The 27,313-nt window shown below is 53.1% G+C and overlaps 2 protein-coding genes across 5 annotated transcripts in view; one reads left to right on the forward strand and one right to left on the reverse strand.

Annotated features, from left to right (window-relative positions):
- GDF1 (growth differentiation factor 1) lies at positions 53–3,429 on the forward strand. The gene is made up of 2 exons (XM_013991296.2): positions 53–389; positions 982–3,429. The coding sequence occupies exons 1-2, from the start codon at positions 77–79 to the stop codon at positions 1,758–1,760; spliced, it is 1,092 nt and encodes a 363-aa protein (XP_013846750.2). The 5' UTR covers positions 53–76; the 3' UTR covers positions 1,761–3,429.
- UPF1 (UPF1, RNA helicase and ATPase) overlaps positions 2,148–27,313 on the reverse strand; it is a 38,534-nt gene continuing 13,368 nt past the window's right edge. Inside the window, exons 2-24 of one of the 4 annotated variants that reach the window (XM_021083471.1) lie at positions 25,436–25,578; positions 23,489–23,578; positions 20,769–20,936; positions 20,210–20,390; positions 18,550–18,711; positions 17,849–17,933; positions 17,567–17,665; positions 16,937–17,045; positions 16,615–16,774; positions 16,393–16,511; positions 15,752–15,916; positions 15,530–15,644; positions 14,892–15,035; positions 14,309–14,522; positions 10,247–10,364; positions 9,674–9,830; positions 9,301–9,443; positions 7,828–8,002; positions 7,191–7,272; positions 5,485–5,646; positions 5,134–5,351; positions 4,652–4,774; positions 2,148–4,030 (exon numbers count right to left, since the gene is read on the reverse strand). In XM_021083471.1, coding sequence (XP_020939130.1) covers positions 4,655–4,774; positions 5,134–5,351; positions 5,485–5,646; positions 7,191–7,272; positions 7,828–8,002; positions 9,301–9,443; positions 9,674–9,830; positions 10,247–10,364; positions 14,309–14,522; positions 14,892–15,035; positions 15,530–15,644; positions 15,752–15,916; positions 16,393–16,511; positions 16,615–16,774; positions 16,937–17,045; positions 17,567–17,665; positions 17,849–17,933; positions 18,550–18,711; positions 20,210–20,390; positions 20,769–20,936; positions 23,489–23,578; positions 25,436–25,578 — 3,129 coding nt within the window. In that variant the 3' untranslated portion in view covers positions 2,148–4,030; positions 4,652–4,654. Of the gene's footprint in view, positions 4,031–4,651; positions 4,775–5,133; positions 5,352–5,484; positions 5,647–7,190; positions 7,273–7,827; positions 8,003–9,264; positions 9,444–9,673; positions 9,831–10,246; positions 10,365–14,308; positions 14,523–14,891; positions 15,036–15,529; positions 15,645–15,751; positions 15,917–16,392; positions 16,512–16,614; positions 16,775–16,936; positions 17,046–17,566; positions 17,666–17,815; positions 17,934–18,549; positions 18,712–20,209; positions 20,391–20,768; positions 20,937–23,488; positions 23,579–25,435; positions 25,579–27,313 lie in introns of all 4 variants that reach the window. The other 3 variants (XM_021083468.1, XM_021083470.1, XM_021083469.1) reach the window with 3 other exon arrangements.

Consider the following 27,313-nt stretch of genomic DNA (forward strand, 5'->3'; position numbering starts at 1 on the left):
CTTCCCCGCCCCCAGACCGCAGGTCCGGGAGCCCAGCAGCTCCTGAACACTCGCCGGACCGCCGCCTGCAAAGAAGATGCCCTCGCCTTGCCGCCGAGCCCTTCTGCTCCTACTGGCCCTGCTGCTGCCCTCGCCATCCCTGGCCCGCGCCCCTGCTGCCCCGGGCCCTGCCGCCTCCCTGCTGCGGGCTCTCGGGTTGTCCGACGCACCCCGGGACGCCCCCACGTCCCGGCCCGTACCCCCGGTCATGTGGCGCTTATTCCGCCGCCGGGACCACCAGGAAGCCAGGGCGGGCTCAAGGAGAACACCCCCGGCGGCCGCCCTGCGGCCGTGCCACGTGGAGGAGCTGGGGGTCGCTGGAAACATCGTGCGCCACGTACCGGACCGCGGTGAGTGGGGCCTGCGCTGGGGGCGTGGGTCTGAGAGACGGAGATCCCGCTGGGTGCTCCGGGCTGCCAGGAGCTTCCAGTGGCGCGTAGAGAGGCTGGAATCTCTGAGGGTCCCCACTCGCTAGCCCGCAAGCAACCGGGATCTCTGCACTCCATCCATTCTTCCGCGTGGACACCTGTGGGGAGGGGCGGGGAGTGGTCCGAAAGCCAGCTTGCAGCTGAAGCCCTGCCCCCACTCCATCCCACCCCTTCTGCCGCTTCACACCACTAGATGCCTTCCTGCAAATGCCACCCCGCCCCAGCATCGCTTCCCCACGGGCCCCAGGCGTTCGCCCACCCTCCACCCCCAACCCTGCCTGTGTTCCCAACTGCGGGCTGGCCACCCTTGCACCGGGCAGGGCCTCTTCCTTGGAAGTGATGCCCTGCCCCCCGCTCCTTCTCTCCCCGACCCCCCGCCGCCTCACACCATTTGACGCCTTCTAACAGATGGTGTGCCCCCAGGCCCCCACCCTGCCCGTCCCCAACCCAGAGCCCCTCTCGGGGCACTGAGTAGGGACGCAGCGCCAGCCGAACCCTCTCCCTGCCTCCCCAGGCGCGGCTGCCCGGCGCCCGGAGCCCGCCTCGGCTGCCGGGCAGTGCCCGGAGTGGACCGTCGTCTTCGACCTGTCGACCGTGGAACCGGCAGAACGCCCAAGCCAGGTTCGCCTGGAGCTGCGCTTCGCGGCTGAGGAGGCGTCGGCGGGGATGGCGGGCAGCTGGGAGCTGAGCGTGGCGCGCGCGGGCTCTGGTCCGGTGCTGCTCCGCCAGGCGGTGACCGCCCTGGGAACGCCGGTGCGCGCTGAGCTGCTGGGCGCCGCCTGGGCCCGCAACGCCTCGGCGCCGCGCAGCCTCCGTCTAACACTGGCGCTGCGTCCTCGGGCCCCCACCGTTTGCGCGCGCCTGACCGAGGCCTCGCTGCTGCTGGTGACCCTCGACCCGCGCCTGTGCCACCCTCTGGCCCGGCCGCGGCGCGAGGCCGAGCCCGCAGTGGGCGGTGGCTCGGGGGGCGCGTGTCGCACGCGGCGGCTCTATGTGAGCTTCCGCGAGGTGGGCTGGCACCGCTGGGTCATCGCGCCTCGCGGCTTCCTAGCCAACTACTGCCAGGGAAAGTGCGCGCTGCCCGCCGCGCTGTCGGAACCGGGTGGGACGCCCGCGCTCAACCACGCGGTGCTGCGCGCGCTCATGCACTCGGCCGCCCCCGGCGCCGCCGGCCTGCCCTGCTGCGTACCCGCGCGTCTATCGCCTATCTCTGTGCTCTTCTTTGATAACAATGACAACGTGGTACTACGGCACTACGAGGACATGGTGGTGGATGAGTGCGGCTGCCGCTGATGGGGGCAGGTGGGCGGTGGCAACAATAAACACTACGTGGTCCGCTCTACTGTCTTCTTGAGCCGTGCCAGGGTGGTTGGGGGTGGGGAGGGAAGCGGCCGAGAGCATCACCATGATCCACCAGGGTGGTGGTAGTGGGGTAGTCTACAGCGACGCCACCGGCCCATCCCTCCCAAGCCTTCCAGAACCCCCATCTCCCGGCGGCCCATGGCATGCGCCTGAGCTCTGGGAATTGCCTGAGCAGTCTCCGCTGTGCATATTTGGCCTGTCTCAGCCTTCCCATCTAGGTGGTTCCAGGTCCTGCGACGCCAACCAGCCAGACCCCCAGACCAAGTCCTATGCCACCCCCCCCCCGTAGTTACCCAGCCCGGGGGTGAATGCAAGAGCTATTTTATTAAGATTTTTATTGGTGACAAAAGAGCTTAAAACAAATTGACCAAAAAATCAAAAGTTAACGTTGCCTTGGTACAGATGCGCCTCAATTTAGGAAACTCATAGTAACTGCTGCTAAGGTGGAGAAAAAAACGCAAACAGCACAAAGCGGAGGCAAAGCATTCCAAGGAACAGAACAGGGTGGGTGGGTGTGTCACCCATGGGGAGTTCACACATGGGGTCAGAGCAGAAACCTATCCAAACTCTATGCAGCTACCAAAAGAAGTGGGAACCGAAAGCCCTACAGCAATGGTAATAAATAAGAGGCCTTGCCAGAAGGAAGGTGGCCTGTACGTCCCCATCTCTCCCGTGTACCAGCTGGAATCTGGAGGCTCTGGGATAAGGCCAGTGTCAGGCACACCGGGAGGGGGATGCTGGGGGTCAGGGTCATCAAGGCCCAGATAGGCAGGATTAGGGTTAGACGGTCCCGACTAGATCTGGCCAGGGGAGGCTAATACCTCACCATGGTTTGGGAAGAGCTGGGGTGATTCCACCAGCTACAATAACTTCTCCAAGTGCAACCAGACCCAGGCAGAGACCCCCTTGTATGGCCAGATGGAACAAACTCTTCCAAGGCCTTCCACACAGAACTTATTTCTGAAACTTACTTCCCTTTCCCCCCAAAGCAGAAACGACCCCACCTCATTGAAGCTGTGCCCCACAGGTAGAAAGGGCTCCAACTAAGGGAGTAGGGTGGGGAACGAAGGGGGATGGGGTGCTCAGTGAGTCTAACCCATCACAGGCACAGTGCGCGCCTGCCCGGGGGACAGGGACGGATCTTCCTGGCTGCTGCTTTCCACCAAATCCTCAGGAAGGAACCCAGGGAAGAAGCCACTGACGGGTGAATAGCTACCTTCCCGCCCTCCGGCCTCAGGGCCAAGTCCTGCCAGAGGCCCCTCCTGGGGGGGGGGTGGGTGGGAGCGGGGCCGAGTCCACGGCGCACTGGAAGCGCTTTGTTTCTCGGAGTCCAGCGGAGACCACGGAGCTGCCTGCCCGGCCGAGGACCGCGCTCCCTCACTGCCCTGATGCACAGGGAGAAGCCGCTGGAAGCTAAAACTGAAAAAAATCCTCCTCACGTCACAGGTGTCGATTCCAATCTTGAGTTGTGTCGCCTTGTTTAAACTTCGTTTCTGGAAGCTTCTGACATCTCCCAGGTCCACCACTAAGATTTGAGAGATAAACTCAAGAAAGTATTTTTTTCAGTACTCCCTTCAAAGAATCTTAAAAAAAAAAAAAACAAAAAACAGAAACCACCCAGACACCTTATTTTCTTAAAATGAAAACGCTCTTAGAACACAGGCAGCATGAGAGCGGCGGTATCAGAGCCGGCATGGACAGAACCCGCACTCTGAGGGGCTCTCCCGGCACGGCCGCCACTGCAAGGAGCCTGCACGGCACAGAAATGCTAAGTTTTTTCCTGCTAAAACGTAGTCCCCTTTCAATAAAAGAGAAAAAAGAAAGAAAAGAACAGAGGAAAGGGCTACTCTGAGATGAGGGTCTTCCTCCCTCCGCCCTGGTCGCAGACCCAGGTGTGGACGCGGCGGGCGCTGGGCTCCTCGGCGGGCGGGGCTGGCGGGGCTCGCGGGCGGGCGGTCCTCCGCGGCCCGCCCCACCTCCCGCTCTCCCTTCTCCTTCTCCTCGCCGCCACGTGCCAGCAGTGGGCGCTCGCTCTGTCTCGGGCTCCTCTCTCCTTCGGGTGCTCCTCTCCCTCTCCTGTTGCTCACAGTGGTGCTTCAGTTTTAGCAGTGGAAAACAGGTATCCATTTATTTTTATTTTTTATTACCCAGAATAAGATGCTGATGGACTAAGCCACGTAGCTTAGCTCTTCTGCCGCCACCTGTCGGGAGGGAGAGAGGGCAAGAGGCTTCAGAGGAGGTGGGAGCCTGGGGCAGCTCCCAGGCCTGGCCCAGAAGGCACACCCTTTCTCCCAGACTCCATTTGGCAACTGCATCCCCATGTGTGGAATGGACCTCAGAGGCCAGCCGGGTGCTCAGACCAGAGAGAAGGTGACTGAGGTTGCGTTGTAAGAGCAGGGCCCCTTCTCTCAGCAGCACCAAACACCAGCACACAGGCAAGTTGGGGCCACATTACAAAAGGGAAACCATGTGGCAGGGTCCTCACAAGCACCAAGAAGCACATATAGAGGCACCCGTGCACCTGGGAGCTGGGACTTTTGCCACCCTCAAGAGCTGCCCATCAGGGGGAGGGCTACTTCTGCCCCCTGGCTGCCCACCTGGGTGGCTGGGAGGCTCCCATATCCGCCCCTGCCACACTGAGCTCTAGGACACTCTCCAGCGAGGACCAGGGAACACGTAGCTCATACTGTGAGCAGAGGCCCCGGGACCCATACAGGTGACAGACAGCTGGCCCCTTGGGGACCTGAGACTCCCACCTCCTTTTCTGAATTTCCCCTACAAGTCCAGATCCCAGCAAAGACCTCCTCCAGAGGCCAGCTTGCCTTCTAGTACTGGGACAGCCCCGTCACTCCGCCGTGTTGGTACGCCCGCTCTCCCTGGTATGTGGAATCTTGTGACAGCGCCACATCGATCTGGGACTTAAACTCATCTCCAAGGTAACTGTCCTGGAAAACAAGGTTGCAGAGATGTGTACCCAGTCAGAGGACACATACTTATCCTCCCAGCCTCGAGAACCTGCTCAGTGTCTAGCCTGTCACCACCAGTCCCAAGGAATAATCTGGAAACTTATCTTCAGGCGTAAGTAGCAAGAAACCCTCACTGGTTACCTCACCATTGGAGACAAGTATCCCAGGCCAGCTACCCAGGATGGTACCGTGGATGGAATGTTTTAGACCTCGGACCCACTACTAAGGTCTTTAAGGGGCGAGTGTCCTAGGGTCTGCATGTGTGAAGAGGGCTCCCTGGCCTGGTCTGACTGCTCTGTGGTGTGAGATGTCTCAAGATAAAGTGCCAGAGGGCTCACCTGGGACAGCTCAGGCTGGGAGAGGCCGGGCTGGCTCATCTGGGAGGGCTGGCTCATGGAGATGTAGCCCTGGGTCAGGGCGCCCTGTGAGAAGGGCTGTGATGCCACATCCTGGCTGGCCTGGCTGTTGGGGAGATTTGTCTGGCTGGGGCCTGGAAGCCCAAAGCGGTTCTTCTGGCGTCCTCCACGACCAGTCTTGCCTTTTGGGGTGCCCCGGCCTGAAAGAGAGCAATCCAGGGTTCCTTGAAGGAGGTTCTGAGCCTCATAGACAAGCACAGCTGCTCAAAGCCTGGATGTGACAAACTCCAAGGCCAAACTGCTTTTTCCCATGGGATGCTGCTTGGTGCTCACCTGTGGCTGGCCCGTTAGCTTGTCCAAAGTACCCCGGTGGCGGCATGGGCGGCATAACCAGGTTGAAGGGGATGGGAATGTTCATGGCGGCCACATGGCTGGGGCCGGCACTGATCATGCCAATCTGGTCATGGGTCTGGAAGTACATGTTTGAGGGCCGGCCTACAAGACACAAAGTGAGGAGTTCCCATTGTGGCTCAGCAGAAACAAATCTGACTAGAATCCATGGGGGCGCAGGTTTGATCCCTGGCTTTGTTCAGTGGGTTAAGGATCCAGTGTTTCCGTGAGCTGTGGTTGGGTCTCAGACTTGGCTTGGATCTGGCGCTGCTGTGGCGTAGGCTGGAGGCTATAGCTCCGATTGGATCCCTAGCCTGGGAACCTCCATATGCCATGGGTGCGACCCTAAAAAGAGAAAAAAAAAAAAAGACACAAAGTGAACAGCAGCCATCACACTGCATCCAAATAAGTCTGCTGCCCAACCCCAAACCAGCTGGTCTGCCCATAGTTGAAATGCCTGTCTTGTTCTGTCGCTGCTTAGCCTGCTCCAGCATTCTTGGTGCACCCCTGCAGCAAGATCACCTGATTCAGGATCTTACAACTCACCCCACCCCTACCCCCAACAGCCTCCTTGGGCTGGTAGCTGGGAATGCACCTTTTCTCCCAGGGGATTCTGAGAAGCACTAGCCTAAGGGGATATGAAAAACTGAAATTGTGTTGTGTTTCTAGTTTAAAAAAAAAAACCCTTTTAATGGCAAATGTCACATTTGTATTGCATGCTACCACCACCATCCCCACCACCCAACTGACCAAAAGCAAGAAAACACTAAGCTTGATAGACTAGTGGATCTTTCTGAAGACAAAAGCCCCAAGGCAATCCTGGGTCTACCCAGACCCACGGTGGACTCAGGGACAAAGGACGGACCCAGGAAACCCTTGGCTACATGCCGACTCACTGGATATGACAATGAGAGATCTGTTGTTCAAGAACACAATCTCCAGTCTGAGCCTAGAGCCCAGGAGAAAACACTGGGGCAGGGAAGGAGCCTTGCCAATTTATCATGTAAGAGGAGCAGCTAGAGTGCACCCGCCCTCAGGGTGGATGGCAAGCACATGAGAGGTAGAAGGCCAATGTAAAATGCAGGCAGGTGGCACAGTGCATGGGCAAGGTGGTCACCCTCTGTGGAGGGTGGTACAGGGAAGGGTCCCAGGAGGCAGAGGTTTGAGGGATGAGTGGAAACGGTCTACAGACTGGCTCAGGCTGGAGGAGGAGTTCCAGGCAGCAGAGACAAGGCTCAGCCTTAGTACATACAGAAACTTCACCCAGGAACAGAGGCTGTGCGCCCAACCCTAGGTCTGACAGACAGAGCTGAAGCTTCGGGAAAGCTGCAGGTGCGACCCTCCCACTGAGAAGGTGAGCAAAGGGTGCGGGGGGGCGGGGGGCACAGGGACAAACCGGCAGAGTGGCAGTATTTGCTGAGACCGCTATACACAAAGCTGTATTATTTTAAAAACATCTGGTTTTTAGAAACTGCCAAAGACCACTTATTTGATTTTAAACAAGAGAAGCTGAGAAAGAACTCTCATTGTCAGGCAGGTTTCTGTGGACTGAGGCTTGGAAGGCCACCCAGGATTGACAGGGCTGGAAGCTGTGGGTGTGGGAATGGTCAACAACCACAGGGCCGGCCCAGCACCCTGCAGAGACTCACCCTGGCTGCTCCGGTCATAAACCGATCCTGGGATAATGGCCTCCCGGGCATCATACATGGCTGTTGTCATGAAGCGGGCTCCCTACAAAAGGTTCAGATGAGTGAGGAATTGTATTTTGTCGACACCAGAAAGGACTTTCCGAAGATCTGCTGGCCTGGGAGGTGACCAGGCTGCATGGAAGGCAACCCTGAGGCTTGTCAGCCTGTATGTTTTGGGCCTTGCCCATCTCTCCTCGCCTGACCTCACCTTTGATGATGAACATTTTCGTCCCTGGGAAATCTCAGGCAGCAACCACTTCCTAAGCCCCCAGAGCACCTTGGATTTGCAAAGTGCCCGAACTACTTGTGTCTGACTCCTGGATGCCACCTGTGACGTAACATCTCATAAGCTCTAAGGCCAGAAAGACCTCAGAATGCCTAGGAGACCTGGGCGGGGGGGGAGGATGTGGCTTCGGGGACAGGTCAAGATGCACTGCTCCTATTCACACTGACACTTGGGTCTAGCCTCAGTTCACACTCGTCATGAGTCACACCTGCCATTGCTTACCTCACCACCACGTGCCTAGAATACAGGCTTGGGGAGAAAGGATTCCCAGCAGTCTCCCTCCCCGACTCCCTTCCCCTGCCCGGCACTCACCGGGTTGATGGTGTTGACCAGCTTCCTGGGCTTGCTGAACTGCATGAGGCTCTCCCGAAGATTGTTCAGAGGCCCCTCCACCAGCACCTTCTGCTCCTTGTAGTAGTTCAGCAGGTGGTTCCACAGTGGCTGCTTGGACAGGGCCTTTGGGTTGCCCACAATAATGACCCCATATCTGCAAGATGTGGGGATAAGAGCACCATGCTTAGGGCCACACAGTGAGGAGAACACCAGAAAGGAAGGTCCAAGATGAGACTAAACAAACTCAAAACCCAAGTCCAAAGTAAAAGGCGCGACACTCCTCTTTTCACTGCACAGGGACCTTGGGGGTCACTCTCAACCTCCCTGACCAAAAACCTGGCCTGCCTGTGTCCACCGTTAATGCTGGGGACAGATGGGTAACTGCAAGCCAAGGTGACTTTCATTCCAGCCCATCCTCGATCTTGCACTCGGGTTTGTTTGGGGGCAGGTTTCTGTGGAGTTCAGATATCAAAGCACTTCCATGGGCAGATGAGCTCAGAGTTGAGTCTCCTGGTTTGCAGCCATGAATCAGCCTCCCGGGCACCAGGTCATTAAAGGGGCCCAAGCAGGTTCCACAGTGGCCTTGAGCACCCTGAGGGGCTGGGGACATAAATCAATGCCCAAGCTGAGCTTCTGGTGGATACTCACCCAACTATGCTGAAGACACCCCCAGTGCTGGCTACCAAACAAACAGGGTAACAAAAACCAAGGTGCCCTCATTAAGGAAGGAAGCAACAAGTGAACATGAGCCCAATTTGTGGCTGGAACAAGGGCAACTGTCTGGTTGCCGTGTCACATTGGGGTGACACGGGGGTCCACCTTATTCTCTGGGTCCCTAATTCAGAAAAGTTATATTTCAGGAGTTCCTGTCGTGGCTCAGTGGTTAACAAATCCGAGTAGGAACCATGAGGTTGTGGGTTTGATCCCTGGCCTCACTCAGTGGGTTAAGGATCTGGCGTTGCCATGAGCTGTGGTGTAGGTCGCAGACGCGGCTTGGATCCTGAGTTGCTGTGGCTGTGGTGTACGCTGGCAGCTATAGCTCCGACTGGACCCCTAGCCTGGGAACTTCCGTATGCCACAGGTACGGCCCTAGAAAAGGCAAAAAAAAAAGTTATATTCCAGAGCCAAACAAGGCAAACGGCACTAAAATGTTAGACTCATGGATTAAATAACTCAACAGGGATTCAGACTCTGCTGTTGGGTTTGAACTTCCCTCAAGACTGAGGCCACAAAAAGCCACCAGGACACAGAAACAAAGACAACTCGTGGCTGAGACATTCTTTCTGAATTGCTCTTGAAAGCCCTCTGACCCCTAGCACTGGCAAAGCCTCTCTACCATGCCCTGTGCTGCAGCCCAAGATGTGGCTGGGGTGGGAGGATTAAGAAGAAGAGAACTAGGCAGTGGGCGGCACCTGCCTCCAGCAAGGCCCAGCATGACTTAGTCCTCCATACCGTGCTCTGGTCAAGGCCACATTAAGCCGCCTGGGATCATTTAAAAATCCAATGCCTTGGTGCTCATTTGCCCGCACACAGGAGAGGATGATGAAGTCCTTCTCACGTCCCTGGAATGCATCCACACTGGCAATCTCCACCTCCTGCAAGCAGCATTAGTCATGGTCAGCCAGCAGGCTAACCTTTGAGGACCCTCCCACCCCCAGCTTGCACAAAAAAAGTCAAGATGCAGCATCAAATCCTACCGATAACCCTGGGACCTGAAGCTTGCAGAGCCCCCAGGTGCTGGCCACCTGCTCACTGCACCTCCACTGCAGGGTGGTCAAAGGTCAGTGCCTGTGGTAGGACCCAGCAGACCCCACTGGGCACACACCTGGTAAAGCTTGGTGTGCAGGGAGCCGCTGAACTGCATGTACTGCACCAGGTAGGAGCGCTGGCCCTCATAGGGCGTGATGATGCCGATCTGGTCTGGCTTGGCACCCGCTTTCAGCAGCTTCGTGGTGATCTTTTCCACATTTGCGGCTTCCGTCCTAAGAAAGCCAGGTTTTCACTTCCCAGACTTCACCTGTGAGCTCCTGAGACCCCATCCCCTGCTCCCGCCCAAGGCTGGAGGCTGTGGGAGGCTCGGGGGCAGCTCTGCCTCCAGCACAATCCTGTGAAGGCCTGCCCAGGGTGCCCACAGCTGGGCTGCCCGTCCTTTACCAAAAGGGTCATGAGGGCCAGAAAAGGTTCACAAATGGGCTTGTAAAGGATCTGCTCAACATAAAAACATACGCTGAAAAAATGAGGAGGACATATGCTGTTGGTTTAAATGTCTGAAGAGAATGAGGATAAGGAAGACAAGGACAAGTTTCAGCACCTCATTAAAACAAAACCACAGGTTAGCAGTCACTGGAAAAACCATCTCTGAAGCCAGGAGATACACTGCAGATGAGCCTCTGCTTACCTGTTCAGGTAGGAGGTGCCAGAGCTGGCAATCTCCTCTTGGCCCTGGGTCACATAAAAGAACATTGGCTTATCTGGTTGGGGCCACTGGAAGTCAAACCCCTTCTTCACACGATCCGCTGTCATTGTAGAGGGAAAAAAAGACAACACCCCATCAGAGAAGAAAAGTGTAGCCAGTGCTGGCTGAGCTGGGGTGGAGAGCTGAGTGGAGGCCATGCCATCCTGGGCAAAGGCAAATAATGGAGCAGGAGACAGCAGGTCCCAAGAAAGAGATCCAGGTCTGCAGGGCCCGGGCAGGCCACCGAATGGGTCCTCTGACCAAAATTCCCAGGAATGCTCACCACCATGCCTGGTTGCCTGGTATAAAACCAACTACTCGCTGAACAGATCTCATTGGGTAGTGCTTTCTGCAGTCTAAAAGAACTCTGTCTACCACAGGGTAACAAAGATATTCTGTTTCCTTCTAGAAGCTTTATGTTGTACTTTAAGGGACTCATATACCCCTATAACTGGCTTTTAAGGATGACACTATTGAACTGGGCTTGACACATAAACCAGGGCTTGCATACAGGTGGGTCTGCCTGTGGATGCTATCCTGGGCGCTGTGAGCAGTGTCACAGCCACTGCCCCTTTACAGTATGAGCATGACATCTTCTAGTCTGAGCTGCCACCTTCATCTGGCTCTTCATGTTCAACTTGGGTGCTTGGTCCTATGCATAGCCTTATATTTTAAAAAACCAGCTTGTCAAATCATACACTCCTCCCACCACTTCGGGAATTCTGACTGGAATTGCATCTAATCAACAGATTAGCGTAAGAAAACTGATTTTGTGCAGTGAAGAAGCCTAATATTAATGAGGGAAGCCCAATCCGTGAAGACACATTTATGATCCCTTTTATGTCAAAACTGAAAATGAGGCAAAGCCCATCTCTATCATTCAAGTGAGAGCAGAGTCTGGACTTGTCAGCCCAGGGGCTGCTGGGAAACACTTAATCACCAGCTGGGGGTAGGGCGAGGGCTAATCTGTAGTGCTCGCCAACATCTGTGCTGTAAACACTCTCACCACCACTCATGTCAGGCTACCCCGAGTCCATGGGCCTGGGCAGGCACCAGCACTGCCCTGGATAAGGGGCACTTCGGGGCTGCAAGGAGTTGGTCAGGCTGTACTTACATTCATGTGCTGGTTACCCAGGTGTGTTCACTTAATGCAAACTAACAAGGCTGAACACTTGGAATCTGGGCACTTCTTTACACTTCAATAGAGTTTAAAGAAATACACTTATGTGGTGCTATGTCCTGGGCACTGATGGTTCAACACTGAACCACCACCACCAATCCCTGCCTGTGGAGGTAGTTTGAGCAGGCAAGGGTCTGAATCAGCATTAAGTGGCAACTCTCCCAACAAGTGTCAATTGCATCAGAGAATCAATCACAAACAAGCTCCTTGTCACCTGGCCAGCTCTAGCCACATCTGCGGCATATGGAAGTTCCCAGGCTAGGAGTCGAATTAGAGCTGCAGCCGCCAGCCCACACCACAGTGCCGGATCTGAGCCGCATCTGTGACCTATGCCACTGTGGCAGTGCTGGATCCTTAACTCACTGAACAAGGCCAGGGATCAAACCCACAGCCTCATGGGTACTATGTCGGATTCTTAACCCACTAAGCCACAATGGGAACTCCAGCACTTTTTTTTTTTTTAATCCCTGCCAGGCCAGTTATCAGATCTGAGTTGCAGTTTTGACCTCCACTGCAGCTGCAGCAATACCAGATTCTTAACCCACTGTGTAGGGCTGGGGATCAAACCTGCAATCCAGCACTCCAGAGACACTGCCAACCCCACTATGCCACAGTGGGAACTCCAGATTTTTTTTTTTTCTGGGCACAACCACGGCATGCAAAAGTTCCTAGGCCAGGGATTGAACCCGTACCTCAAAAGTGACAACACTGGATCCTTAACAGCTAGGGCACCAGGGAACTCCCCAGTAGCATTCTAAGTGTCAAGACTGCACCACATGGCAACTGCATGGCCCTGGATAGACACGCACACTTCTCAGCCTCAGCCTTCTCACCTATAAAATGGGCAAAAGGGGAGTTCCCATTGTGGCTCAATGGTAACAAATTCAACTAGCATCCAAGATGATGCGGATTCAATCCCTGGCCTCGCTCAGTGGGTTAAGCTTCTGGCATTGTGGTGTAGGTCAAAGATGCGGCTAGGATCTGATATTGCTATGGCTGTGGTGTAGGCCGGCAGCTGCAGCTCTGATTTGACTCCTAGCTTGGGAGCTTCCATATGCCTAGGGTGCAACCCTAGGAAGAAAATAAACAAATAAAATTTCAAAAATAAAACAGGTAAAACAAAGCTGACATGGTAGGCTGTTGGCATTAACGAGATACTAAGTCAGTGGTTCTCGAATGAATGCTGCTCTCAGAACCGCTTTATACTCTGAAAAGTGGAAAAGTCTAAACAGCTACTGTTTTTGTGGATTACATCTACTGATATTCACTGCACTTTAAAACCCAGAAACTTAAAATATTTAAAAATTCATTTAAAAATAAACATATTAGGAGTTCCCGTCATGGCGCAGTGGTTAACAAATCCGCCTAGGAACCATGAGGTTGCGGGTTCGATCCCTGCCCTTGCTCAGTGGGTCAAGGTTCCGGCATTGCCGTGAGCTGTGGTGTAGGTCGCAGACGCGGCTCGGATCCTGCGTTGCTGTGGCTCTGGCGTAGGCTGGCAGCTACAGCTCCGATTCGACCCCTAGCCCGGGAACCTCCATATGCTGCAGGAGCGGCCCAAGAAATGGCAAATAAAAAAAAACAAAAACAAAAAAAAAAATTAAAAATAAATAAATAAAAATAAACATATTAGGAGTTCCTGCTGTAGTGCAGTGGGTTAAAGATCCAGCGTTGTCTCTGGTGGCATGGGTTTGATCCCCCGCCTGGTATAATGGGTTAAGGATCTGGCGTTGCTGCAGCTATGGCGCAGGTTGCACCAGGAACTTTCATATGCTGCAGGTGCGGCCAAGAAAGGAAAAAATAAATAAGAATAATAAAAATTTTTTGAATGCCTGAATTTTCCACTAAAATACGTATTTAGTGAATTTCTGTAAGTCACTTCACTATCCTGATTACTCCTGTTCCTAGTCTCCCATGAGCCCCTGCAGCATGTGAGGATGGTGAGGCCTCCCAGATATGTGGCTGGAAAAGGGTAGTGTATTTTATGACCCTTCCCACTACTGTGGAATTCTGCCCCTGATTCTACAGGAAAGCTGGACAGGTCATCCTGTAGGTCAGTGACAATGGCCAATGGCCATTCTACTCTGCCCTGTGCTCACAAGGCCTCTGACCCCAAGTGACGCTGTGGCAGCCTTGCCGGCCGTTGAAATGGGTGTGCCTGCTCGCCCAGTCAGGCAGAGCTTCCAAAGGCTGACAACCACAGTATGTCTACGAGTCCTTCCTTCAAGCACCTCACACACCTGTCTTAGGAGGACATCCTCTCCCATCACACAGAGAATCATAAGAACGTGAACTCAGGGATCAGCAAATTTAGTACTCTTCACTTCCGCATCCACGACGTTGCCTGCTACAGGCATGTGGTAGTGACAACACACAGCAGTCTGTGTGCACTGCTGACTCATGCTGAGGCTTTCTGTGCATTAGTGGAGGTGTGGCACAGCCAGAGGATGCGCACACAATAGGACAGTGTCACCATGAAAGTAGTTTGGCCTCTGTTGTGCAGAGGTCTTTGTGACCCCAGGGGTCTGGACTTTGAGAACCACTGACAGAAGAAGGAGTTAGGGGGTGGTCAGCTCTACCACCCCGCTTTTGTGTGTTTTGTGTGATAAGCCAATGGTGGGAAATCTCATGTAGTGACTCTGAACTTTACAAAGAGGCAGGCTTCTTCCCTGCCCATACTCCAAAGCTACCCAAAACTCAGGGTGCACATTCTGCCCCACTGACCACTGTGCCTCTCTGAGGCAGTTGTTGCATAAGGCCACTCAGGAGGGAGAGTGATGCAGGGTTTTGTCTCCCCAGGTTTCCCAGCCTGGGCTGGGCATTACCTGCAGTAACGCCGTTCTGAAGAGAGCCCTCATAGAAGATGTTGGACGGGAAGGCACTGAGTGCAGGGTGCATCCGATACTGGACCTGGAGACGGATGGGACGGATGCCCAGGACCACCAGGCGCTCGAAGAGTGACTGGGACAGCCCAGCCTTGGCCGCCTTCTTGCACATCACCACAGGGCCCAGCTGGCAGTGGTCACCCACAAGGATCAGCTGTGGTGAGAGGCCCACAAAGATGAGAAGCTCAAGCATGGAACAGCTTAGATGTCCGCTTGCAGGGGACTAGGAGGCCCAGGGTCCATATAACCACCCCACTATGCAAATTCAAGTGGCAAGATACTAACTGGGGGTGGGGAAATGCCCACCACATATAAGAAACACACAAATTTGCACTGAGAACCACCTGAAGGTACTGTGTGGTGACTGCACCCTTCAAAGACACTCTCAAAGGGCGTCAAACAGCACCGAAAGACATTTGAAAAACCTAACCTCCAGCCCTAAGAATTACACAGAACTGGAACAAAAGGGAACAAAAGAGTGCATAACAATTTTCAAAAAAGACAATAATGTGTCTTGGCCTACCTGCTTGGCTCCGAGGACCACAGGGACCATGCACTCTGGCTCGGTGGCCTGGGTGCTTTCGTCGATTAAAATGGAGCGGAACTGCATCTTGGCAAGCCTCGGGTCCCCTGCGCCCACACATGTGCAGCAGATGACATCTGCATTCTGGGGAAGAGTGTGCGCCAGGCATCAGGGCACCTGCACAGTTGATGTTCCCAGACCCCAAAGGGCAGGCAGGACAGTTATGCAGACACCATTCCAGGCCATGCCCTTCCGACAACATCTACTATTCAGGCTAAAGTGACGCTGATTTAAGCGATGGGCTTTGTGCCTAAGAAAGGGCTCAGTGCCTCGAGACAGCCTCTGAGGGGCAGTGCTGAGCCAAGGAAAACATACTCAAAACCAAGGCCCACTTTTGTAGGTTTGTCAGGAAAGAGCAGGACCCCCACCTGACCCCCACCCTGTGTGCAGACCAGATTCCTAAGAACTCTCCTATGGAGGAGAGTTCTCTCCTCAAACTGAAAAAAAACTGACTAAAAGCACCGTTCTGGGCTTATTAATAAATCCAAACGAGTCTCTGAGCCCAAACAAACAGACAAAAGCCCAAAGGCCCAGGCCCAGGCCCATTCTCCAGGCAGCAGGGCGGGTAAGGAGCTCACCATGAGCAGCTCCCTCTCGGCGGTGCGCTTCAGGGCCCGGTACCGCTTCTCATCTGCGGATGACAGCTCCCCAGTCTCATCCTTCAGCTGCTGCAGCTTCTGGAGCTCTGGCATGCTGGAAACACAGGGGCACATGAGTGGGTGTGGGAGGGGTGCCCCTGTGTTTCCAGGGCCTGCACAGGGGAGGCACACCTCGCTTAAGGCTGGTTACCCAATGCCTACCTGTCCATGTTCCTGATCTGGTTGTGCAGGGCCAGGAATGACACCGGGGAGTCAATGGCCTCGCGGCTCTTAGCACAGAGCCGCACAACTTTGAGCCCAGTCTGGTGGATCTTCTCGGTCAGCTGATCCACAGCTATGTTGCTTGGAGCACAGACGAGCACGGGCCTTCAACACAAGGTGAGTGAATGTCTCAGTGCTCGCCCAGAGAAAAGCCTAATTAGCCAAGGCTGTGGTTTTGAATCATGGGCAGTGGAGCCAGCTCTAGATCTAAGACAAAGGCCACGAGCGACATGATGCTGAAAGAGCTAAAACCTAGATGGTCTGGAGTTTCCCCTCCCCCCCGATCTTCACTCCACTCATGCAAAGCACTGCTAACATCTGAGTCCAATATCTTCCCCTCCTATTCGTGCTATAAAGACTTTCAAAGCTCCGAGGTGCACGCAGGCACAACACAACCCAGGACTGAACCTACCCACTGCAGCCTTTACAAGAACAGAACGTTTCCTTGTTAAAAGCAATCAACAAGGCCAGATCTCTAATACAAACGGTGTAGAATGTAGCATACCAGGTACCCGTGGCCCCAAGGTCTTCTGGAAGACAAGCCTCCCTCTCTACCCACCGTGGGCTATGCAGAGCCCTACCCATTGCCTTGCCGAGCCAGGTGGTAGACGATGGTGGCTGAAGTCACCGTCTTCCCTGTGCCTGGTGGGCCTTGGATCAGGCTCAGTGGTCTTTGCAGCACAGTCTTCACGGCATAAACCTTCGGATACAAGTGGCCATTAGGGCTGCAGATGTGGCAGAGAGCCACTCACCCGGCAGGCTCTGCAGTCCAGGACCCTCCTGTCCCCAGGATAGGTGAGAACCTGAGAGTGGTTGAGGTCTGGGAGCCCCTGTGCCGTGAAGCGCTTCGGCAGCTGGCACTTGATGATCACATCCTCCACCTCATGGCCGAGCAGTTTGTGGTAGATGTAGCCTGACACAGAGGTCTCATCCACAGCAAAGGTTTTCAATGCACTCTGCATCCTGAAAGGAAAGCTCCAGGTCAGTGGCATGCACAGCCATGGAGCTAGTGTGCAGACCTGGCCCTCTGTGACATGGGGAAGCACGGAGATGCTGGAGGTAGTAGCCACGCCAAAGGCAGGTTGACTGCCGGGGAAGCAGAGGAGGGGAAAGAGGTGGACATACCTGTCGAATGATGTTGACTTCCACACAAAATCCACCTGGAAATTATGAGTCACCTCCACGGGAGCACCCACACTGCTCCGAAGCTCAATAGCGATCTCATCGCCATAATCTATGCCACTGAGTTAAGTTTCATTCTCATCAAAATCATTTCTGAGGAGCCCTCACTCGGTTACAGAACAGACAGACCCTCCTCTGCATCAAACAGAGAAAACACAGCCAGACCCCATGTTCTCACTGACAGGTTCTGTCCACTGTGTCCGGGCCACCACAGCCCAGCTCGGAGCAGCCAAGCCCAGGGCTCAGGTTCCAAACCCTGACTGTGAGCCTCTGCAGAGCCCTCAGGTGCAGAGCTTGGAGCACCCTGGCTTCTGCCTAAGCAGCTCTTTTTTCAGTTTTATACAAACAGTGCCCCCTCAGAGTACAACTAAAGACAGGGCTTCATGACCTGAAACAAACATGACTCGAAGGGGCTGTTGCAGCCATGGCTCTACGCAAAACACTCTTTCCTCCCCCTGAGGCCCCAAGACCCCTCCCCAGGGCGATCCACACACAGGTCTCCTGTGCTCAGGACAAGCTGTCAGAGACTTGGGCAGAGGTGCCTGTGCCAGCCCTTCTTTACACAAAGGATACTATCAGGGACCTTGATGACGTGACCGATCCCTTTCCATAGGGGTGCCAAGTCCCCTTTGTACCGCAGGCATATCTCATCCCCCTGCATGAGTCGCATGTCTTACAGGGAAAAGACAGCAAGAAAGTTAGTGTTTTCAATATGTGCCACAGATGCCACCATGAAGGTTCAAATTAAGGGACACTTTACAAGGGTAAAACTAGGAATTTTATGCTACTTATGATCACAAATATTTTAAAACTTAAAATCACCTCTTAACCAAATTATGACTAAATCCTCATTACCAGAGTCAGTCTTGGGCAAAGTGAAGTAGGCGATTCTCTTCTTGTTAAGGCCCAGGTCCCACCTGACCGTGATGTTATCTTGAGTCTGAGCACATAAAAAATAAGAACCCTGTTAGCCTGCGACACAGACACAGGCCTGGACTCCTCGTGTCTGGGTTTCCACAGGCATGTGCCCTATGGTGAGCAGCACTCCACAGCCTGAAACATCAACCAGGGCACATCTAGGAGAGAAGCCATTAGGACCTCAAAACCTGCACAGGACGACCAGGAGACCCCCACACAGACGTCTATTCTTGAAGGCAGCTTGTCTGTGGACTGTGGAAGAAGAGAAGGAAGCTGATGGTTGAGGACACAGCCCATGAGCCTCAAAGCTCCCGCTTCCTAAGCACAGTGCCCATGGGACGGGCATAAGACGTGTTCTCGGCGTGCTGTGGGCTCCTGGTATCTGGGTCTCGCAGCTGTGGGCAAAGGCTACAAACCCGACTGTAAGGAACTTTTGTTGGATTTAACAACAGAAAACACCCAGGGGTGTCTGCCCACAGGTTGCTCCCTCGCCTGTCCTCAATCCACGGTTGTGTCTCTTGGCGGCTGCGATTCAGCCCATATCAGCATTTGCAATCTGCAGAGGAAACTGCCCTCCCCTGACCTTAGGAGAGATGCTTTGTTAAAATGACCAAACCCTCCTGAACACACCACATCACCTGGGACTCCTTCAGTTTCTTATCGTAGTCGGCCTCCAGCTTGACCAGAGGACCGAATATGTTCTGGTACTGGTAGGCATCCTCGTACCGCAGGAGGACATGCTGTGGCTCCTCATCTACTCCCGGCTTCTCCAGGTCCTCCAAGGTGGCAGAGGGATTTTCCTAGAGGACAAGAACCAGCACTATTCTTCCCTGTTTTCACTATATGGGGCTATATGGGGGCTCACCAGTCACCAGAGGCACAGGGTGCACCCAACACTTCTCAGAACGAGCTCACGTTAGACTGACAGAGAGAGGGACGCCCAGTGGCTGGTGGTGTCCATCCCCTAAGGAGAGCACTCGTATGGGGAAGTCCACCTGGTGGACATCCCAGGTACACAGCTCAACACACCTATACCATCAGATGGCCTCATTCCCTAGCAAGTGCCTAGCCCCTGAACTGGGAGAAAGAAACATTTTCCTGGCTGCCCGAAAGAATACCCGTTTCTCTGGCTGGGTCAAAGAGAAAGGGAGGCCCACCTCCCCATTTCCTTCTGATCCCATACTGCCAACAATGCACACTTCCCTGGCAGAGCCAAACTGTATGTGGGCTGTTTGGACACAGACAGGAATGATGAGATAACAGTAGCCACCTAATAATCTGCTTGAAAAATATACTGACTTGCACTTGAAGTGAAAATAAATTCACATTTAACATTTCTGATTACATCTGTGCCTAATTAAAATTTCTAGCCTAGTTTTTTTTTTTTTTTTTTTTTTTTTTTAAGGCCTGCACCTGTGGCATATGGAAGTTCCCAGGCCCAGGGTCGAATCAGAGCTCCAGCTGCTGGCCTACGCCACAGCCACAGCAATAGCAATGCCAGATCCAAGCCATGTCTGCAACCTATACCACAGCTCACAGCAACACCGGATCCCCAAACCACTGAGCGAGGGCAAGGGTTGAACCTGCATGCTCATGGATACTAGACAGATTAGTTTCCGCTGTGCCACAAAGGGAACTCCCTAGCCTAGTTATTACATCTAAACAGCAGGACCACAGAAAGGCTTCCCTGGAGAAATGATCTGGAGGCAGGATAGGAATCCTGCTGCCTGGCCTGAGAGGCCCTCTCCCCTTCACCTGTCTGGCTGCTCTGGGCCCGACATCTCTGCCCTTTGGGACCCTGACCCCATTCCCACTCAAGGTCTGCCCCCAGCCTGGTGTCACCCTGGCTCTGACATGTCACAGGCTCAATAAGGTTTTACAAAGTAGACCTGAACTCCTGTTTACCCAGGCCCAACTCCTCCTGACATGGCCACCTAAAGCCATTTATGGTCTGTTCCCATTTTCCTCCTTCCCACCACTCACTCCTGCCCTCAGCAAGAAGGGAGAAACTGTTGGAGTTTCTATGTGGCGTAGCGGGTTAAGGATCTGACGCTGTCACTAGAGTGGCTCAGGTCACTTCTGTGGCACAAGTTTGAGCCCTGGCCCAGGAACTTCAAGCTTTCCTTTCCCAGAGGCCTGAAAGGAGATGCCCGGGGAACCCTCGTCCCAGCAAGGGGCCACTCCAGGTGGAAATTCATTGGCGCTCCTTCTAGAATCTCCTGACACTACCCCCAGCTCCACCTCCCTTCCTGGAAATTTGGTGCTGAGGTGGATGTGCATTTCCAGCAGGCCCCGCACCTTCCAGAGCTCCTCCAACTTGTTGATCTGCTGGGCAGTGATCTGCCGGGCCCGCAGCTGCTCCTGCTCTGAAGGGATCTTGACCAGCCAGGACAGGAAGCAACGGTCCTGGATCAGGGGCTGCCACTGTGAGCTGTCCCAGTTGATGTCCTTGAGGCTGCTCTGACTGGCACAGGGTTGCCTGCAAAAGCCCCAAGAGTGGAAAGCCCACGTAAGGATGACCTCTGCTCCCACCTCAAAGTGGCATTTCCTACATTTTATTATATGATCACATTACCATTAAATTGTTAGCAATAAATTGCATCTCCCCATGCACTTGAGTTCTGAACTCTTAAAACTCAGAACAGACTTTGCTTTTATAGAATTGCTTTTATGATTTAACCAGAACACACCCCACAAGAGTTACTCAACATTCCCAACTCTCTAACAGGCCCCAATCTCTCGAATCTCCTTACACCTTGCCGGTCAGCAGAAACCATTTCAAAGTATCTTAAAGCTCCATGGAGTAGCCGAGTCTTCTGGGAAGGCGACTGGGGCTGAAAAGGGACCCCACCCTCACCTGCACAGCAGCACCACAACTGAGTCAGCCTTGGCAGGGATGAAGCCGAGGAGGAAGACATTGCGGCAGCCACAGTTATAACACTCCAAAACCGTCTCCCCCAGGGGCCCATCCTTGTGCAGAGTCACCTCTTTGCATTTTGCCCTCACGAGGTGATTTACGATGTGGCTGAAACCAGGAAATGATAAATAGTTAACACCCAAAGTTTGGCTTTTCACCACTTCCAATTTTTGAGCCCCGTTAAAAGTTCCGGTACCGTTCACGGTCCATTAACAGGAACGGTCACACCTCATCCATCTGGCATCCCAGGGGACCAGCCCGCCCCTGAACTGGCTCCCCACTGAGCATAAAAATCAATCCGACTCAAACCATTTTTAAGGAAAACTTCCCTAACACGTTTCACATAGTTCCTGCTTCTCCCCTGCTCTCACCCCTCCCCAGTTCCTGCTTTCTTAAATCCAACTTATCAGGCCTGACTGAATCTATCTCTGGGGCCAAGGCTGCTGTCCTGGAGAGGCAGGAGGCTTGCCCCTCCCACTGCTCCTCTTTGCTCCCTGTAGTTTCTCTGCTGCTCCTTTCAAAATCACTTCTCATGGCCCCTGTGCCTGCTTCCAGGAGCAAAATCCCTTCTCATTGCTGCAGGCCAGGAAACCTGATAACCAAATGTATTAGAAACCTGAGGACAGTAAAAAATATGGAGTGGGGGCAGGGGATGTGGGGTGGTCAGGACTATTTTCCGGAAGCACAGGGCCAGCTCTGAACTGTCTGAAAGCCCTGCCACCTTGGCTCTTTCCTTGCTGCGTGTGGCCAGGGCTCTGCCATCCTTCTCATTTCCAGCTCATGGCTCACCTAAGCCAGGGCCTTACTGAGTTCTCCAGTCACTGAATTCCACCCGCCGTCATGCCAGCCACACTCTGGGGCACCTCAGGCTCTCCCAGCCACCCCTGCCATCTGCGGCCTTGCTGCAGGTTTGTCAGATGCTAAGCATGCCTATGGGGCCTCCAGCCTTCCCTTTGCATCACCTTGGGAAACCCTCCTCCAAGCTACGGCTCAGATGCCAACATCCTAACCCTCTTTGGCCCCAGGAAGACTGTCAGATTATCTAACTAATCATCACTGCTCTCAGTACCTCCAAAGCCCCCCAATTCCCTCTGGAGCCACCACCACTGGCATTCTACCAGAATCAGTGATTTTCTCCTGTTTTTCTATGCTCACCTCACCCCATTACACTGGAAGCTTCCTGAGGACGAGTGGCTACCCCTTCACCCTCACAATCTGACCTTGCACAGAATACACAATACTGGTTGACTGAGGGTTTTCCCTTAGAGGCCCCTTGCTCACTTCCTTGATTTTGGCTCTGCTGACCGGAAGCTGGGGTTGCCAGCTAAGACAAGTTTTATTTAATTGCTTTTCCTGCAGAAGAGGAACTAACGCAAACAGAGTCACACTTACATTACCCAGAACATTCAGAAGACAGGATGCCAGTCTCTTCTGATTACTGTGAAGATGCTCTTCCTTTCCAATCTCTAAAGAAAACCAGCCCCCTTTCTTGCTTCACTCAGAACCCCACCACTAACTCCAAGGTGGCACAAGATCTGACTATCCTGTGTCCTCAGGCCACATGATGGTGAACCCTGGTCCACAGCTGCCAAAGCACAGGAAGAGTAGGGGCTCTGTACAAATAAACCTGCCTATGAATTCGGTCACTTTATTTCTCTAAAACACGAACCTCAGAGGAAGGTGACACCTTCCCTTTCCCCGAGGCATATGGAGGTTCCCAAGCTAGGGGTTGAATTGAAGCTGCAGCTACCAGCCTATGCCACAGCAACTCGGGATCCAAACTGTGTCTGTGACATAAAGCACAGCTCATGACAATGCCAGATCCTTAACTGACTGACTGAGTCCAGGAATCAAACCCTCATCCTCATGGATACTAGTCAGGTTCATTACTGCTGAGACACGACGGGAACTCCAAAGATGACTCTTGCTGGCAATTTGGAGCCTTGTCCCAAAGATATTCTGCTTTGCTTCTCTACGGCAATGGAATGAGTCGCTGCATATCATGGCAACCCTGAAGGAGCCACTAGGGCCAGACCCATGTCAGCAGTGGGGGCTGAGGAGTCCCACTTGAGCTTAGACAAACGGACTCTCCCCTGGAGTCCGAGTACCCGCACAATGCTGGTCTCACCCCAAACACAAAACAAGGGACCCAGTCACAGCTGCTGCTGATCAACAGCAGGAAGGGAAGCCCAGAGTCAACGGTCAAGTGAACTTAATTTAATCTGATGATTCAGGATCTGGCCCATATTAGCCTCAGGACTGCTCCGATGAGCTAAGGCCAGAGGGAGCCTCCTCAGGAAGCGGCTCCCATGGATGCCCATTAGTGTCTTGGGAACATCCTCCCCAGGCACCCAGTAATGAAGATGAATAGGCATGCCAGGAGCTCATCTTGCAGAAAAATATAAATAAAAACTGGGAACGAGAATTAAGCCAACCCTACTTGCATAATAAAAAGAACCGCAGAGAATAAATCAAGGGTAAATACATTAAAGCATTCACACACCACCATCTGTTTCAAGTTAAACCGGTCACAGAGGAGGGGAAAAAACCAGGTTTGTTAGCGTGATTTTATATTGTGCTTTGCTTCAACATTTCCATAATTTACACACAAATCTGAGCACAGCACTGATTAAAGACACATGCTCGGTTTGATTATCTACCTGCCAGAAGTATTTCCACGTCCATTACAGAACCACTTCTTGCTAGTATTACAGTAAACCACGCAAGCAGGATCGTGTATTCCGCAGTAACTAAAAAAGTCAAAACATCAACAGTTAAAGCTGGAGATCGCTCTCTGGTTTTAATTTGGCAGGATGTAAAATTCTTTCCTCTTACAACATTTTTAAGTTTTTCATTAAATACATACTCAAACCCAACAATCCCACTAACAAAATCCAATCAGTTAACTTGCAGAAGCTTCCTGACCCTGCTGAATGCAAGGAAGGGGTTGGGGTGCTGCATAGACTCCTCAGAGACACCCCGGCAGGCAGCAAAGCCCCTGCCAGGTGCCGGTGCAAGAGCTGTGCAAGGTGCCAGGTGAGCCCAATAATGGAGGCCTAACACCCCCAAGGTGACCTAGTTGCTCCCCTTGGCCTCGAATTTTAGGAACTGTGACTTTTAAGCGGGGAACTCAGCATCCCTAGCTCTAGGGGCACAGAAGAAACGCTGAGACCATGCTTCGTTTACAGTGCCTTCCACACTCCGGCAGAGGGCGCCATGCTCCTAGGAACACTCAGCTCAACCCAGCAGCAGAGGGTCCTGGGGTGTGGACTGACCTCGGGAAAGCCCCCTGGACTCCCTTTTCTTTTTTTTTTTTTTTTGTCTTTTTTTTTGCTATTTCTTTGGGCCACTCCCGCAGCATATGGAGGTTCCCAGGCTAGGGGTCGAATTGGAGCTGTAGCCACTGGAACTAGCCAGAGCCACAGCAACGCAGGATCCGAGCCACGTCTGCAACCTACACCACAGCTCACGGAAGCGCAGGAACGTTAACCCACTGAGCAAGGGCAGGGACTGAACCCGCAACCCCATGGTTCCTAGTCAGACTGGTTAACCACTGCGCCACGACGGGAACTCCTGGACTCCCTTTTCTGAAAAATCAACACACCAAAAACAGAAACACTGGCTCTCCACAGAGTTCTGTATGTAGATGAAGCCAAAACCCAGTCCCAAACCAGAATGTGCTCTGGCCAAGAACCTTCCCAACACCTCACATCAAAGGGACACTCCTGGCTCCACTTCACGGGGATGGCAGAAGGGGGAGGGGGTATGCAGATTTTAACCACCTAGAGCTTCTCCAGGACCATGTCACAGGTATCTTCATATATAAGAGATACACTAATACATATGTAAAAACATTTGTCAATGTAAACAAAGAGCCAACATAAAGTAAAAAAGTCTGTCCACCAAATAGGGAAAGGACAGTGCTGTGTTCCATGGTGGATGAAGACCCTGGAGGGGCAGCATGCCCATGGGATGGGCGGAGCTGAGCAGAGGCCTAGGCCCACTGCCCTGACTGGCGGAGTGCCCTGAGCAAGATCATTTCACCTCTTTTGGTCTCAATTTCCTCATATGTGTGTAACAAAAAAGCAAGATTAAGTCCAAACATAAGGGATGGGTCCTCCTCTAGATGAGAATTCCAAATTTGGTCAATAAGCAGGTCTATCCACTGACTATTCGCTTCCAATTTTTCAGGAATCTTGAACACATCAGGGAGGCAGATATTTTAAAGACTCTTACAGTAACCTCTTTGTAAGAGAAATCTTAGCTGCTCTATTTATACTCTAGGCCTAAATGCTCATGCAATGAGTTCTGATAATTAGTGGTACTAGGGCAGGTACTAGAGAACAGCCCCAGGGCCTAAAGAAAGCAAAAAGGGGAAACTTTTCCCCTCCAGCTGGGAGAAATCAGGGGTGACAGAGGATGCTAATCCTTGCCCAGTAACAGGGACTTCTGCATGTACCAGGGCCTGAGCAACCTCCTTAGTCCCAAGGACAGTGTTTCCAAGCGTCACAGTCCACGGTCTTAAATGGGTCTCTGTAAAATCAGCAAATGCACGTGGAACACGGGCGCTCTGGGAGATGAGTCTCCCCTCTGCTGAACACACTTACCTGCAGGCATGCACGGGGAGATCCTTCGTGTAATAAGTATCCTCTTCATCCTCTTCAAAGTTCAACTCAGCCAACAACTGGCTGGTCTTGGCCACGCTGTCATCCACAGCCCCATTCTGGAGGATGCCCTCAGGTCCACCGACCTACAGCAGAATGGCAGCATCACTATGAAACACTGCAGCTTCTGGGCCTCAGCCCAGGCACATGGCTTTTCCCATGAGCAGCCACTTTCACGGAAACCCTCCCATGAAACTGGCCAGCTCTTCACTTTGAGACAGTTCAGCTTCTTCTGCTTTTGACTTTTCACACTCCCCTCTTCCCCATCAAACCTACCTGGCCAAAAACGGCATGGGTGACTGAGGTCATCCTGCCTGCTGCACAGCCAGGCCCAGCCTCATTTGGCCACAGAACCACAACCACAGCCAGGATGCTGAGGAAAACCCTCCGTTCCCACAGCCAAGGGCTACAAGGAGCAAGATGACTTTTTACAAACCAGTTATGGTCCCCCTGGAGACAGCTGCACAATGTCAGACAAGAGGGCCTGGAATCCCACCACAGTGGAGGGTCCTTCCAAAGCCTAAGCACCAGAAGAAAAAGTTGTGACTCCTGCAGATATGGGAATGCAGTTCTCTCATTACTCTGTGACTTCCCTCACTGTCAGTTCCCCTCTCCAGAAGGCAGCCTTTCTTAATGATGAATTAGAAATTGAATGTTAGGATCACCTTCCAAATTCAGGATATAATCTTAATAAATGTACTACCTTTTATATGTTATAACAGCAAAAACATACCAATAGGCAACTTTGGATAACTAAGTGGTGAATTTCAGAGGCACTTCTGCTGAGCTCAAACATTCATTCCTGGGCCCACAGACTCAGCTTGTCTGAAGGGAACAGGTGCTCCTAACGTTGCCATCCAGGAGCTGTACCTCAGATGGCAGTCAATGGTTGCCATCATCGCCCCCATAGCCCATCCAAGGCAAGGTGGGGTCAGGCAGCAGAAGCACTGCATGATGAAGGATGGCGAGGAATGAAAGGAGCCACAGGGGAGGCACCAGTTTCTCTGAGATGTGAGATGTGATCAGACACTGGCCTGGCTCCCATGCATAGCCCCTACCAAGAAGAGCCCGGGAACCCAAGCCACACCCAAGCCACACCATGTGGCTGGTTCAGGCCAGTCCCTGTCCACTGCTCCAGTCACCTATATGAGCCGAAGGACAATGCAGCGCCTAAAGAGGGCAACCAGAAACTGCGAAGATGCGCTTGGGTTGTCTAGAAGGCCAAAATCCATCTGTTTTATAATGGTCTCAGTCAGACCAGAACCCCATTTCACAGTGGCTGCCACCACTTTGATATACTTTTTTCAGAAGGTGATGACCAGATTAAACACAAGAAGACTATCCTTTCGGGGAAAAAAAATTTTTTTTCTCAAAAATGAAAAATCAGGAGTTCCCGTTGTGTCTAAGTGGAAACAAATCTGACTAGTATCCCTGAGAATGCAGGTTCGATCCCTGGCCTTGTTCAGTGGGTCAGGGTTAGGTCAAAGAACGAGCTCAGATCCCTCGTTGCTGTGGCTGTGGTCTAGGCCAACGGCTACAGCTCCAATTCAACCCCTGGCCTGGGAACCTCCATTTGCCATGGGTGTGGCCCTAAAAAGAAAAGAAAAAATCAACACTAACTTTTAGGTTTAGATGTAACAAAGATAATATTATTAACATCACCCCAAGCACCTTTTGGGGGATACCTCCCCTCACCCTTCTTTTTAGGGCCACACCCACAGCATAAGGAAGTTCCCAGGATAGGGGTCAAAATCCAAGCTGCAGATGCCAGCCTACACCACAGCCACAGCAATGCCAAATCCAAGTCGTATCTGCAACCTG

This window comes from Sus scrofa, chromosome 2 (genome assembly GCF_000003025.6).
Source record: "Sus scrofa isolate TJ Tabasco breed Duroc chromosome 2, Sscrofa11.1, whole genome shotgun sequence".
NCBI lineage: Eukaryota > Metazoa > Chordata > Mammalia > Artiodactyla > Suidae > Sus > Sus scrofa.

Excerpts from the sequence above, each read along its gene's own strand:
- GDF1 (XM_013991296.2), top strand. The coding sequence starts at position 77 with ATGCCCTCGCCTTGCCGCCGAGCCCTTCTGCTCCTACTGGCCCTGCTG. Across the intron at positions 390-981 it reads GCGCCACGTACCGGACCGCG|GCGCGGCTGCCCGGCGCCCG; the intron begins GTGAGTGGGGCC and ends CTGCCTCCCCAG.